Raw genomic sequence first — 14,094 nt, 5'->3', positions numbered from 1 at the left:
TGGGCTGAGATTGCTGATCCACATCCTGGGGAAAGTGGGTCCTCGGCTCAGAAAAGCAAACATGTCTGTCCTCTGGACTGGGCCCCTTCCTTGGGGGGAGGTGGGCAGAAGTGGGAGACCTCCCTGCACCCCCCCCCCATCCCTCTACCCCAGCAGGGTCTCAGGAGGCAGTTTGTTTCCCCCTTTCTCCCGTACAGAGCCTGATTGCTGGCTCGCCTCTCAGTGGGATGGTTAATAAGCCCTTGGGTGACATTAATTGCCAGCAGGCATTAGGGGCCTAATGAGAATCGCCTGCCTTGACGACTCCAGCACCTTCCATCCCCAGGGCCTCCGAGGGCCAGGCCAGCTGGCCCCAGGCTGCACCTCAGAGCTCCACACAGATGTGGGGTTGGGGAGCCGCTCTCCACAGGCCCCAGTACCAAGCTGAGGAGCCACAGCCAGCAGGCCGGGAGGAGGAAGGCTTCTGAGACCCGTCCAAGCCCATTTTCCAAACAGGAGATGTCACTTTTCTAGATGAAAAGGAAACTCACTGTGTCGGAGATCTAGGACCAGTCAAGCAGATTGAGAGACAGAGAGGAAGCGCCCCAGGGGGCCTTGCTCTGACCTGCCTCTACCCACATTCTCAGTCAGGATGGGTGAAGAACTTTGGTGGGAGGGTGACCCTAAAGGTCCATACACCACCGCCCCCACCCCCCAAAGAGCTATGTCCATAGGACTGAAGACCCACTTCCTCCAAAGTAGAGTGGGATTGAGACCCAGCCCTTGGAGTGTTGGGGCTTGATACCCAACGAGGCTGTAAAATCATTTCTATTGATCTGATGCCTGGCTGACAGCTGACGGTTGACTTGTCTGGTCTGATCTGGGTTGCGCTCTAATGGAACGGGCCTGACGGTGGGAGACAACGCCACCCCAGCCCCGCTCCCCACCCGCCATTAGCAGGTGCCTGGGTGAGTGTGCAGGAGGGCAGCTCCCCACCCCCACGCCACGTCCCTTTAAAGATTTGCAAAACAACTTGTGGGAAGGCACGTTTCCTCCTCTCCGCGCCCCCTCCATCCCCAGCAACGCAGAGGTTTTCCGGGGACCGGCGCCCCGGACCCCATCCCCAAACGAAGCTGGGCGCGGCGCCCAGGCTGATTGCTACCCGGAGCTCTGGAGAGACCCCACGCCCAGACTCTGGGGGTGTGGATAGGGTACCCTCGCCCCGCGCATCTGGCCGAGAGGCTGCAAAACGGCTCTGACGCCCAGCGAAGAGCGAGCATCCTTTGAAAAGGGACAGCGGGAGGCTGCGGTTGGCGTCTACCCGGGGCGAAACGCGACCGCCGCAGCCGGCCGGCGGGCCCCACTCGGGCCCCAGCGCTAGCCTACACTGGGGAGGAAAAAAATAAAACCGCGGAATCGCGAGGTCGGCCCTCGCCCAAGTCTCATTAAGGAACCGCGCGCGCCCCCAGGCTGGGAATGCGGAATGGACACGTGGACCGGGGAGGGGGAGTTCGAGCGGGGGTGGGGGGGTCTCCGTGGCGCGCGAGTCGTGGGCCGCGCGCTCCGAGGCCACGTGACCACGGGGAATCTGAGAGGGGAGGGCAGAGGAGCTAGCACGCCCGGCTCGGCGCCCGCTGCCGCCGCCGGGGTGGGCGCTCGATCCCGGACGGGGGAGGAGGGCGGGCGAGCGCTAGTGTGTGTGTGTCTCTCGAGTCATTTACGGCGGAGCAGCCGGCGCGATCGCCGAGGAGGCGGCGGCGGCGGCGGCGGCGGCTGCTTCGTGCAACTGTGCCCCCCCCCCCCCACCTCCTCTTCCTTTTTGCTCCTTGATTTTTCTTCTCTCCCCCCACCCCCTTCCCCACATTCGTCCATGGGGAGCCGGCCCTCCTGCCGGCACCTCCTCTCCGCTTGGCCCGGTAGGCACCAGCTGCCGCCTCCCCGGCCGCGGGCTGCGCCGGCGCCCGGTGCCCCGGCCCCTGGCGTGGAGCCCGGGTCTCGCCGCCCGCAGCCCAGGCTGGCGCGGCGCTCCGCTCACCCAAACTGACTCCGCGAGAGGAAGAGAGAGCACAAGCGGATGCCCGGCTGCACCGAGACCTCGGGCGTCCGGGGGCAGGGCGGGGGCGGCGGGGAGAAGGAGGCGTCGGAGACTCTGAACCCCGGAAAAGTTCAAGGTTTGTGCAGGCTCCCCCGGGGAAGGCGAGGAGCGCGGCGGAGCAGCGCGCCCCTCGGCTGAGACAGCGAGACCCGGGAGGACAGGGAGGCGACCAGGGGTTGCCGCGAGCTGGCCGAACCCCTCTCCATCCCACTACGCTCGCGGCCAGGAGGCTGGAGTCGGCGCTCGGGGCAGGAAAGGCTGGGCTCGGGCGATGTAGCCCGCCTTCCCGCTCCGTAGCTTCTCCAAACCCCATCTTCATGGGGCAGCTCGTTCCGGCCGCCCCACCCTCGCCCCAGCCGCGGTGCCGCTGCCCGGGCAGGCGGCGCTGAGCCTGCCCGTGTGGAGCCCGGGCCCTGGTCGAGACTGGAGAGAGAGCCAAGCAAGGGAGCTCGGCGAAGGGACCAGCCGCTGGCCGCCCACCCCGGGGCCCTCAGTGCGGGCGTTGTCTAGGGTCGTGGCGACCCGCGCCGCCGGTCTCAGCACTGCACGGAAACTTTTCCTTCTCTAGATGGATTAAAGTTGCTTGGATTTTCCCTTTCATTTGCGAAAGAAATTATTCATTTGCGCCTAACCTGGGATTTTTATGCTGGAGCTGCTGCTGCTGTTGCAGGCTGTTGGGGAGGAAGAAAGCCGCGCTATCCATGTGGGGTTACTACCGAAGCCGAAGAAACTGGGGCTTGCTTTGGAAATCTGCACCCTCCAGCGAGTTCGGATTCGAGCTGGGCCGCGGGGCTGGGGAAACGGACACTGGGCTTTAGGCAAGGCTGCGAGACGCTAGTGGCCACCCGGCCCGGGGCCCGCACGTGCGACTCCCCCGCTACTAGCCGCACTGATCCTGCAGGGGGCACCAGACGGGGGGAGTTAGAGGCTCCTCCCGCCCCGAGCGGCGCCCCCACCAGTTCTGAGGGTGTAGCCGGCGGCGCCTGGGACGCCCCCTCCCCTCAAAGTACCCCCAATTGCACTCCCTGGCCCCCGGAGCCTCAGCAGAGACAGCCGGGCGCCCACGGCCACCTGAAGTTGGATGTGACCAAGCCCAGCCTAGGACCAAGTCGTCGTCGACCGCTGCCCCCTGCCGCCCCTTCCTCGGCCGGCCATGGCCCCAGGGATGCCGGGCCGCGGCGGCGCCGCCCTGCTCTGCCTCTCGGCGCTGCTCGCCCACGGTAAGTGTCGCGGCGCGGACTCGGGAGTGAAGATGCGGCGGGTACCGCTGGAGCCGGCAGACAGGAGCCCGGAGAAGACGAACCCCCACCCCCTGGACTCGCAGCCGCCGCTCCCAGCTTAGCATCTCGGGCTGCAGATCGAGTTACCTCTAGCCCCCGCAAACCCTTTGGCGGGAGCGGAGGCTGCGAGCCCCGCCCTGGGGGCCGAATCCGGCCCTGGAAAAGGACGGGAGGGTGCAGGGGTATCCCTTCAACCCTCTCCGGATTAGAAAGAAAGGTCCAAACCCGGGAGTCTTGGGGGCGTGTCCACCCACGGAAATCTAAAGGGACCCGAGGGATCCGGCGGATCGCGTCCGGGCCACCCCTCCGGTCGCTCCCAACCTGGCAACCGGCGGGGCCCCGGGGAGTTGCTCGGGTCCGCGGGGATTGTGTCTACCCAGCCACTGGCGCGCAGCCGGGTGCGGGGCCGCGCCGCCCACTGCCTCGCTCCCTGCGGCGGTGTTGGAGAAGGGGAGTGGACTGACAGGGGCCCGGGGAGCCGCGCGACTCGCCCGCCCGCCGTCCTGTGAGCTGCATCTAAATGGCCGGCTGAGCCCAGCCGGAGGGCGGGGGTCTGGGCCGCGGGTGCAGGCCGGGGCGGCGGGCGGAGGGAGCGGGCTCCGTGCTCTCTCTCTCGCTCGGGTTCTGCAATCTGTTGCGTCTGCTCCCCAGGCTCGCCTCGGGCTCCGCGGTAAAGGGGGTGGGAGAGGGAGGAGCCGGGGTTGGCGCGCTTTGGCAGTGGGACGGCAGGGATACGGATGGGGGCCCGAGGGTCACGGAACAGCACCCACCCCTCCACCCCGGAGTGGGAACTCAGATCCGACGGAAGGAGGCTGCAGCGGGCCTTACGCAAGCTGGAGGCGCTCCAGGAGGTCAGGGGCGCTGACCAAGCAGGGAGGGAGAGAGCTGGAGGTGGGGAGGAAGAATGAAGAAAGAGATGCTCCGACCCCTCCCAACGGGAGACGAGCGGAGCTGGGACACCCTTAGCCAACCCGCAAGGGGGTGGGGGACCTGGTTGCCCCACGCCGAGGGGTGAGCCTGGCCAGCCTGGAGAGGGGCTAGGATAGAGGGGGCGGAGGGCTCTCCGCATGGGCGGAGGACCATCCATGTGCCGCGCTCAGCTTTTGCCCACGTCGACCCGGTTCCTAGGAACATGACCAAGCGGGCCGTGAGCGCGGCCAAGGTCTCTAACCAGCGGCCTCTCTTACCCTGAAAGAATAACAGGAACAGGCTCTGGGAATCTAGGGTCCTGAGGCTAAGAGTGGGTGGGGAACGGTCTGACTTCCCTCTACTAGTAGATTGATTCTCCCCGGCTTCAGGGGAAGGGGGTGGCTCAGGGTAGGGGGGCTGTTTTGCGTTCATTTCACCAAGAACAGCCAATCTCAGTGCTTTATCAGAAGAATGGGCTGGGGGAACGCAGCTGGGAACAAGAAATCTGGGGCTCTGCGTGCAAGACTGCGGGTGGGGGGGGGGGCGCAGATGGGGAGGGGGGCCTCTGGATGTCTGAGCACTGGAACCGCAGGGGCTGTGCTTGTGGCCTGTTCCCAGGGCATTTGGGGGTGCAGTAGGAAGGAAACACAGCTCAAGGCTGGGTCTAGGCACGGTTCTGCCCCCACCCCCTGTGTCTTGCTACCAGAATTCCCTTCCAAAAGCCCAGTGAGGGTCCCACCTCCAGGCAGCTCAGACACTCTCAATAGTTCCCACGGTGCACCCTCCTCACCCCTGAGCCTCCTATTAAGGATCCTTTGGCCTCCCTCACCTGCTAGAATCTCACCTGCTTACTAAACCCCAGCTCCAGTAGGGCCTCCGTGTCCTGGCTTTGCTTCTCTTGGAGTAAATCTATCTACCTTGCCTTCTCCTTAGATATCGGTGTCTTCTCTGTGCTCAGTTAGTTCTGGAGTAGTGCAGGCAGGCGGTGGGCTTTTTCTGCTCTGTCCCCCACACCGCCAGGGCTTAGCACAGTGCCCAGGACACTCAGGGCCCTGGGTGGACAGGTGATTTGTTGTTGTCCAGTCGCTAAGTTATGTCCGACTCTTCGCAACCCCATGGACTGTAGCCTGCCAGGCTCCTCTGCCCTTGGGATTCTCCAGGCAAGAATACTGGAGTGGAAACATGCACACTAACATATGTAAAATAGATAGCCAGGGGAAACTTGCTGTGCGACTCAGGGAACTCAAACCGGGGTTCCGTGACAACCTAGAGGGGTGGGAGGGAGTGGGAGATGGGGCACGAGGCTCAAGAGGCAGGGGATATATGTATACCTGTGGCTGATCCATGTTGATGTATGGCAGAAACTATCACAATATTATAATTATCCTTCAATTAAAAATAGATTTTAAAAAAGAGAAAAATGTAACGTGGACACATTTTGCTGAAAAAAGAAAAGAATACTGCAGTGGGTTGCCACTTCCTTCTCCAGGGCATCTTCCCAACCCGAGGATCAAACCCTAGCGTCCTGCCTTGGCAGGCGGGTTCTTTCCCACTGCCACGGGGAAACCCTAGACAGGTGGTCAGAAGGAAGCAATTTGAGGAGATGGAGCAGGGTCCCCCCACGGAGCAGGCAGTTCCCCCTCCTGGTTTTCTGTCTCCCTTTCCAAGTTTCTTCCCTGAATCCCCATCCCATGCCTCAGTCTCCGCTTCCTTAGGGGAGGGTACCAGCAGATGCTCAAAGCTTGGGAACCACCCCCAGATGGATAAGGCCAAAGAAGTTCCTCCCCCCAAAATATCATCTCCCCTGGGCCTTCCTCCTTCAGGAATACCTAAAACCCGCCCACCGGAAGCATGCCTCTGTCAGGAAAAGGATACATGGATTTAGTCTCATTTCAAGCTGGTTGGGTTCTGGGCTCTTCGAAGATGCTGGGGTGGAGGTGGGGGTGTAATTGCAGCTTTTCATGCCTGGCAGGCTCCTGAGGCCGCAGGGCTCTGACCACACAGCCAGACTGGGAGCCAAATAGCCTGGGTTTCTGACTCTGGCGCCATCGAGTGGGGTGACCTTGGGCTGCCTCCCTCATGTTCCCCATCTTTCCCAAGCAGTGTGGCCTCTGGCCCATCCCTCCCATCCTCACTGTCTGTCAAGACTCCGGGCCAATGGCGTCTGGGAACAGCATCCTGCTACCTTTCAGGGCCCAGCTCAGCCCCGGGGGTGGCAGTCCCTACGCTGCTGTCACCGTCAAGGCTTCTGCCAGAAGGTATCTGAGAAGGCCACTTCTCTGGGGAGGCCTTCTGCTCCATTTTTAGTTTGGATAGGAGTTTAGTGAGGCATGGTGGTGGTTTAACCTATTCAAGGACTGATTATGTCAGCTTCCCACTCAGTAGCCCTCACTGGTTCCCCACTGCCTGTACGATCAAGGATATACCCTTTGCCTTCTTAACATACAAAGCCTTTTCTGTTCATGTCTCAATTTACATCGTCACTTCTCTGGTACTGTCCTCTCTTCATCCTCTGTGCCTCTTTTGAGATATCATTCTTCTCACCTTTCTGCCTTTCTGCTTTTGCACCCACCAGCCCCTCTCTATCTGGAATACCTTGCCTCCAGAAATCCTTACCTTGCCTTCAAAGCCCAACTGAAATGTCACCTCCTCCAGGGAGTTTGCCTAGATTACTCCTTGGCTTCTCATCAGCAGCATCAAACCCCCAACAGAAATAATTGGTCTCTTTCTGGTGCTGCTTTGGCCCCTCATGCTGCCTTCCCAGCACTCCTCAGGAACAGCAGTGTGTGTGTGTGTGTGTGTGTGTGTGAAGGGTATGTGTGGGCATATTTGTGGTAATATTTATATGTGTACCCCTCCTGATCCCCACATACTTGCATTTAGGGCAGGAGCCATGTCTTGTTTTTGCCCAACTCTCCAGTTCTTGACACATAGTAGGCACTCAGAAGAGATGAATGATGTGGGAAGACAACTCTATTGTGGGGTTCTCACAATATGCAAAGGGAGCTCTGGGGTGTGGAGCATAAGAGGGCAGAGGGAAGAGACAGAGACACCAGGAAGAGAGCAAGGGGGTGGGGCAGGGCTGTACCACACCCCTTAAGTGGCATATACAGGATACACATGTCTGGGGTGACATGTTATATAACACAGATGTGAAGGTAATGTTTCGTGATGCTCCGAGTAGGTGATCCCAAGTGCCTCTGTCCTCACCTTTGTGGTCACCAGCCTGGCTTCTCTTCCAGGCTGTATCTGTGCTCTCGCCACCCCACTGATCACCCAGGCTCTGGGCTCCTTTGGAGATGCAGGAAGGACATGGCAGGAGGACAGGGTCACTGCTGGTCTTGGGAGGCCCCCTCGCTGCTGGAAGTGAGAAATGATGCTCCCCTGCGCCCCCCAACACACACACCCATCTTCCAGGCCACATGGAGCCCTACACAACACAGCCTTGTTAACATTTAAGACCAGTAGGTGGGGATGTGTTATAAACTTGGTGGCAGAAAATGAGCTTTATTGGAATCCATTCTGAAGATAGCTCAATGCTTGGCTGCGGGAGGTAAGGCCACTTTGGAGTACCAGGGAGGGACCTGGGTATCTCCTAGGTCCTCAGTGGGGGCCTGTCTGAAACCGATAGACCCCTCAAGCCTGAGATCAGCCGTAAGTACTTGTGATGCTGCAGACTGAGACCCAGAGAGGCACCAGGGCAGAGGGATGGAGTGGCCGGTGGAGGGGGTCTCTCTTTGTTGCCCTGCCCACAGTGATGTCCATTCACAACCCTGAAACTAAAAGAGATTGCAGAAGCTTCAATCCAGCCCTCGTGTAGAGGTGGAAATGGACACTCGGGCAAGGACCAGCCAAGGTCATCCTGCCAGTTCATTCTGGAAGCAGAACTAGTGCCGGAGTCCAGCTTTCGAGACTGGCAGTCTGCTCCTGGCCCCGTGGCAGAGGTTCCACCTCCTCTGTCATACCCTCTGTCTGCGGCTTCGGCTTCATGCAAAGATACACTTCTGGCCTCAAGCTAGCCTCAGGTCCCACACAGTCAAGATAATCAATCACCAGTAGTGTTAACAAACCTTGCCAAGTACTCCAGAGGGCACGTGAATGGGCTCAAAACCTAGTCGTCAACTCCTTTTCATGAGCTTGAAGTCCAGTTGGGGAGAGGAGAAAAAAGACTCTGATTCTGACATTCGAGGCAGTCTGGAATCAGAGTCCCCAGCATCCAACAGATAGGGCTTCGAATCCGGACTTGGTCCTCACCTGCTGTGTAGCCACAGGACAGTCATTCTCCCTCCAAGTCTTGTTTTTCTCCTCTGCCGAGTGAGAGCGGGTGATGCCCAGCCTGCCCCCCTTCCAGTTCACTGGCTGTGCCACGGAGAAGCCTCTGGTCACCTCCCTGGTCTTCCCATCCTTGGAGACCAGCCACGGATGCTAACGACTGGATACGATTCTTCCTCTCTGGCCCTTCCCCAGGTCTTTACTTCTTCTTTGCCAGTGCTCAGCACAGAATTTTAATAAGAGATTAATGAACCAGTTGTGGATTTGTTGTGTTTTTGTTTTTTGGAAAATTTTTTTCTATTTTCCTGCTCTGTCTTTTTAAATGAAAAGTGGGCCTCCTTATCATCAATTCACCTGGCGATGCCATACTCCAGCAGTCCCCAAGGATGGGGCAGTGTATCAGGGAGCACCAACGCTCTGTCAGCTACCGCATCCATCTCCGGAGGATCACAGGGCTGCCAGGGTGGGAAAGGATGCCCTAAGATAGGTGTGGCCTCGTGGGAGACAGGCCGAGTGTCCAGAAGTCATTATCTCCTTTCCTCTGCTGTGTTCACCCTTTTCTGATCCACCACCACCTCCCCAGCTCCGCCTTCCCACACCTCCACCCCAGGCCCTGCTGGCTGGCAGACAACCCAGCAGGATGAAGTGGAAAATGGAAGCAATTACCTGGATTATTCAATGCTTGTTACACAAATGAATGAATGTAAGAATGAATAATTCAGTGCAAAAAAAAAAAAAAGGTAATTGAAGAAAAAATTTTTTGTCCAAATTATCTAGATAATTATCTGCTTTTGCAAAGTTCTGCTTTTACTCAAACTTGAGTCCTTTCTGCTTCATTCTCGCCCACACTTTTTTTGGCCCATGAGGGTGGACAACTGGTTACTGTCTTCTCTTGTGTGATTTCCTGGTCCGTTCAAGCTGTAGGGCAGTGGGTAGGCTGTGTGCTTGCTGGAGGAATTTCTCAGTTTGTGTCTGTTTCCTGAGCCCACCATTTAGGATCCTTGGGGCTAGGAGAGTCACCTGGATAGAGGATGATGCTCAAAATGGTCCAGGTTCTCAGAGGCATCTCATCCAAGGATCCAGGTCTGAACATCATCAGACCCTATAGGACGGGCCCCTCACTCTGGGAGGGAACAGGCAGCCAGGGCACCCTTAAGCCTGACCCCCTTCCCAGGGACACCACCCTGGAGGTGGTCAGCCCTTAAACAGAATCAGCCAGAGTCACATTGAGTGACAGCCTCACTGCTATTCTGGGGGAAGAGGGGAAATGATTCCTGCCCACAGGGAGTGCCTCCTATGGCAAGGGAGACACTCTCATCTTCAGAGAGACCCCAGTCTGATGAGGGAGGCCCCAATCTGACAAGAGAGGCCCCCATCTGACGGGAGGGGCACTGCCCCAGCCCTCAAGGGTGGCCTTTGTCCTCCTGCACGTTGAGGGTCCGATGGTGAGAAACAAGATGACCTTGTTGGCCCAGCAGTTGTAGGACCCCACTTTTCAGGCCTCCCTTCTCCTTCCCCCCAGCCTCCAAGGCTGTTGAGGAGCCTGGCTCGGGGCCAGAAGCAAGTGTATTTTTGGCATCTTGGGACAGATGATGCTGCAGACTTGTCACGGCAGGAGAACGGTGTCGGTGGGAGCTGGCAGTGCAGTGCGCTCAAACGCACGCCCACACGGTCACGGGCACTCACCTGGATGCTTGAGGCTCCCAACAGTTCTTTGGAGTTTAGCTTCGCGATATTTGATTCTCCCAGCAGCTGCCAGGTAAAGGCAGCAACTATGATCCCATTTTACAGAGGGCAAAGCTGAGTCCCAACAGAGTCCTGGCCACACCAGCTCTTGCTGTCAGGTTTTCTGACCCTGAATATGGAGGTCTTCTTGCCCTACCCCTCTGTTTCATGCATATAGGGAATCAGCCCAAACAGGCACCAACGGCCACATGCCCACGTACCTGAGTGAGGCCCACCTATCCCACCCCACTCAGCTTGCCAGTCCTTTAAATGAGTCACATTCTTTTTTATGTCAGAGCCTCTGTACATCCTGTTCCCTCTGACCAGAACACTCTCCCACCCCATCTCCTACTCAGCCTCCAGGCCCGAGTGTATCCACACTTCCTCCCGGAAGCCCGCCAGATTCTGAGTTGAACACAGACCCACCATCCCCTGCCACCCTTTCGTTTTGCCTTTTTTGTAAACTGCACTGCCCGGCCTCCCTGCTGGCTGTAAACTTGGATGGACCTTGAAGGTATGGATCACTTGCCTGCTGCTGTATCCCCTGGGGCCTATCAAGATGTTAGGAATAAAGTAGGCATTTAATGGTTTGTCAGATGAGTCAATGGACATACAGTCACTCAAATACATGTGGCAGAGACCTCTTCCTTGTCTCTCAGCAAGTATTCAGCTAGTGGCTACTGTTCTAGTTACTTGGTCTTAATCCATGAATATAGCAATGTAGCAAAAAGTCCTATACTCCTGGAGCCTTATTCCTGTGCAGGTGGAAGGGAGGCAGATAGTAAGAAATAAATGTGAAAGTGCAAGTCGCTCAGTCGTGTCCAACTCCTTGTGACCCCATGGACTGTACAGTCCATGGCACTCTCCAGGCCAAAATACTGGAGTAGTGGGTAGCCTTTCCCTTCTCCAGGGGATCTTCCCAACCCAGGAGTTGAACCCAGGTCTCCCGCATTGCAGGCCGATTCTTTACCAGCTGAGCCACAAGGGAAACCCAAGTAATAAATACATATGATAAATAAATTATATGATGTGTTAGAAGGCAACGAGAACCAAGGAAAATAAGAAAAAAGGTAGGGCATGGGAATTGGGGCTTCCAGTGTGTGTGAGTCTGTGGGAAGGGGTTGTGCAGTATTTATAAATGAATGGTTACTTGATTAAGTGTCATTAAGCAGACATGAATGAGTCAAGAGAACAAACTAAGCGAATGCATGAATATCACACTTGGACCAGTCCTAGGGCAGGGCTGAGTACCATTCCAGACAGCAAGGAGCCAGAGGGGCTGAGCACGGGGGAGGTATTGTGGGCTGGGGAGGGTGCAGGGAGGTTAGGGGAGTAGGGAGGCCCTTGGGAGAAAATGAACTGGTGAGTGAAATGGGGAGCCGTAGCAGGCTTTGGAGTGGGAGTGACCTGAGCTGCTGGGAGCTGCAAGCTTGCAGAGCTCCAGACCTGTGGGGGTGGAGAACCCACCCCTGGCGCCACAGAGAGGGACCTTCCTCTGCTCTCTTTATAACCCCTTGCCCCTCACCATCCTGGCTGTGACTGTCTTTCCTGCCATCCTGCGGCCATCCTGTCAGAGGCAGGACCACGGTGTGCAGGGGGCAGGCTGCTGCAGAGACCACCCAACGATTGGCAAGGCTGGCTTCCAGACACATCCGGCCAAATTGGCAACGGCCATAGGCCTATTCTGTGGGCTCAGGCCTCCTGTCTATAAAATGCGGCTGCAACCAAACCCAGTCTGTCCAGATCTCTGAGAAGTCCCAGGGGCAACTCCAGATCACCTGTTGCTTTGACCCCCTCTGCTTGTCCATGGCATGTCTGCTGGGGTTCGGTTGGTCACCTCCTCCTCCCACATCCAGCCCCCTGCTGTCACGAGATTGCAGGAGCCCACGCCTCTTAGCCAACACGGTGAACTGCCCCCAGGCTGACCCACACTCTCCCCTGCCCTGCCTCCCCTGGGAACAGAGAGACATGTGGGGCCTTTGTCCAATAGGAAGGAACTCTTGGATAGGGAATAGGAAATTTTGCCATTTTCTCAGCTGCCAACACAGCAGAGAAATGATCTCAAATTTTCTGTGGCTATTCTCTGCGGGAGAAAAACTGCCAGCCACCAGGCCCTTCCATGAAGCCTGATGCTGGGCAAAGGGGGCTGGAACTGGAGGGGGTGGTCAGATGAGAAGCAGGGGTGGGGGCCAGGCTGGCTTGGCACAAAGGACTGGGCTCACCACTTCGCTGCAGCCTTCCTGTCTGGGAAGCCCTTCCCCACCCAGCCCCGCTGACCATGCACATGGGTCTGAGCAGCAATTGGACTATCTAGTTACCTTCACAGTCACTTACTACTAACAGAGCACCTGATATGTGTCATGGCCTGTGCTGGACACCCTTGGAGCCAGCAGTTGGCTGTCCAGTTTCTCCTGAAGCTCAAAATTCTCTTTTTCCACCCCCACCCTCTCCCTGTACTGAGCTCTAACACCAAACTGCCTGGCTTTGTCCATCCCCTTGTGATTTCTGGGCCAGTTGCTTAACCACTATGCCTGTTTCCTCATCTGAAAATGATTATAAAAACATCCAGCTTAGAGGGCTGTTGTGATGACTGAGTCATTATTCCAAGTCAAATATTTAGAATAGCGCCTGGCACAGAGTGTCCGAAAATGATAGTTCTCAGTATTATTGTTACTGATATTATCAGCGCCTGCCAGACACCGTGTTAAAAATGTGAAAATGAAGACAATACAAGTCCTGTCCCACGAGGAACTTCTAAGGTGGTGTCCCGAGGAGATGAGCCGCTTCTGCACAGACTGGGATGAAATTCTGCCTCGGATGTGCTGGAAGGGATACAGAGTCCGTGAAGGGAGAAATCGTGAATCTGCTGGAGAAATCGGAGGAGGCTTCGGGGAGGAGATGCCACTGCAGATGGCTTTAACAAGTTCAGGAATCCTGCCTCTCAAGACTAATCGATCAGCATCCATTGTGTGTTCAAGACCCTGAGGGAGACAGAAACACAGGACAAAAGTGGTCCCCGGCTTACCAGCTCTGAGCCCAGCATGGAAAGAGCCACAGCTGCCTGTGAGGGAATAGCAGGCCAGGGGGCTAAGTGTAGGGTAACCTGGATGATCTCTTAAGATTTCTCAGAACTTTGACCCTGTGTTCCATGGAGCACGAGGGAGCTGTGGAGCACTGTGGAGCGAGGGAGTGGCTTGATCAAAGCAGAAATCAAACAACAGTGACTTGACTGGGGGCAGTTTGCAGATGGTAGCAATGCTAAGAAAGGTATTCGAGGAGCCGATCTCGGGGGCTGAGAGTAAGGGCTCTTGGGATGGGGGATGACCACTGGAAGTCATCAGAGGTGCCACCGCATGGCAGAAGGCCCACTCTGAGAAGCAGGGAGGTGGATCTGAGAGCTGGCTCTACCTCTTAGCTTTGACCTCTCTTTTCTACTCCTTGGTTTCTGCCTCTGTAAGACCAGATGGCGGGCTTCCCAGGTACTGTGAGTGGTAAAGAATCCACCTGCCAATGCAGGAAAAGTAAGAGATACTGATCTCTGGATTGGGACAATCCCCTGGAGAAGGAAACGGCAACCCACTCCAGTATCCTTGCCTGGAGAATCCCACGGACAGAAGAGCCTGGTAGGCTACAATCCATGGGATCACAAAGAGTCAGACACAACTGAAGTGACTTAGCACAACATTAGATGGCAAATGGGGAGTCCATAGCATGTGGCTTAGTAGTTGGAGCTTTTTTGTTTATTATTATTATTTTAGCAGCTGAAGTCCAGAGAGCAGAAGGGCTTCCCTTCCTAGGAAAGCAGTCTCAAGCCTCGCCCCGCCTTCTCGGGAC

At 57.1% G+C, this 14,094-nt stretch overlaps 1 protein-coding gene across 1 annotated transcript in view; it reads left to right on the top strand.

Moving 5' to 3' along the window:
* The first annotated feature begins 1,694 nt into the window (after positions 1-1,694).
* TMEM132E (transmembrane protein 132E) overlaps positions 1,695-14,094 on the top strand; it is a 61,635-nt gene continuing 49,235 nt past the window's right edge. Inside the window, exon 1 of the mRNA XM_070772687.1 lies at positions 1,695-3,294. Coding sequence (XP_070628788.1) covers positions 3,228-3,294 — 67 coding nt within the window. The 5' untranslated portion in view covers positions 1,695-3,227. The remainder of the gene's footprint in view (positions 3,295-14,094) is intronic.

Source organism: Bos indicus, chromosome 19 (assembly GCF_029378745.1).
Source record: "Bos indicus isolate NIAB-ARS_2022 breed Sahiwal x Tharparkar chromosome 19, NIAB-ARS_B.indTharparkar_mat_pri_1.0, whole genome shotgun sequence".
NCBI classification, from domain to species: Eukaryota; Metazoa; Chordata; class Mammalia; order Artiodactyla; family Bovidae; genus Bos; species Bos indicus.
This window is presented reverse-complemented; position numbering and strand designations above follow the sequence as displayed.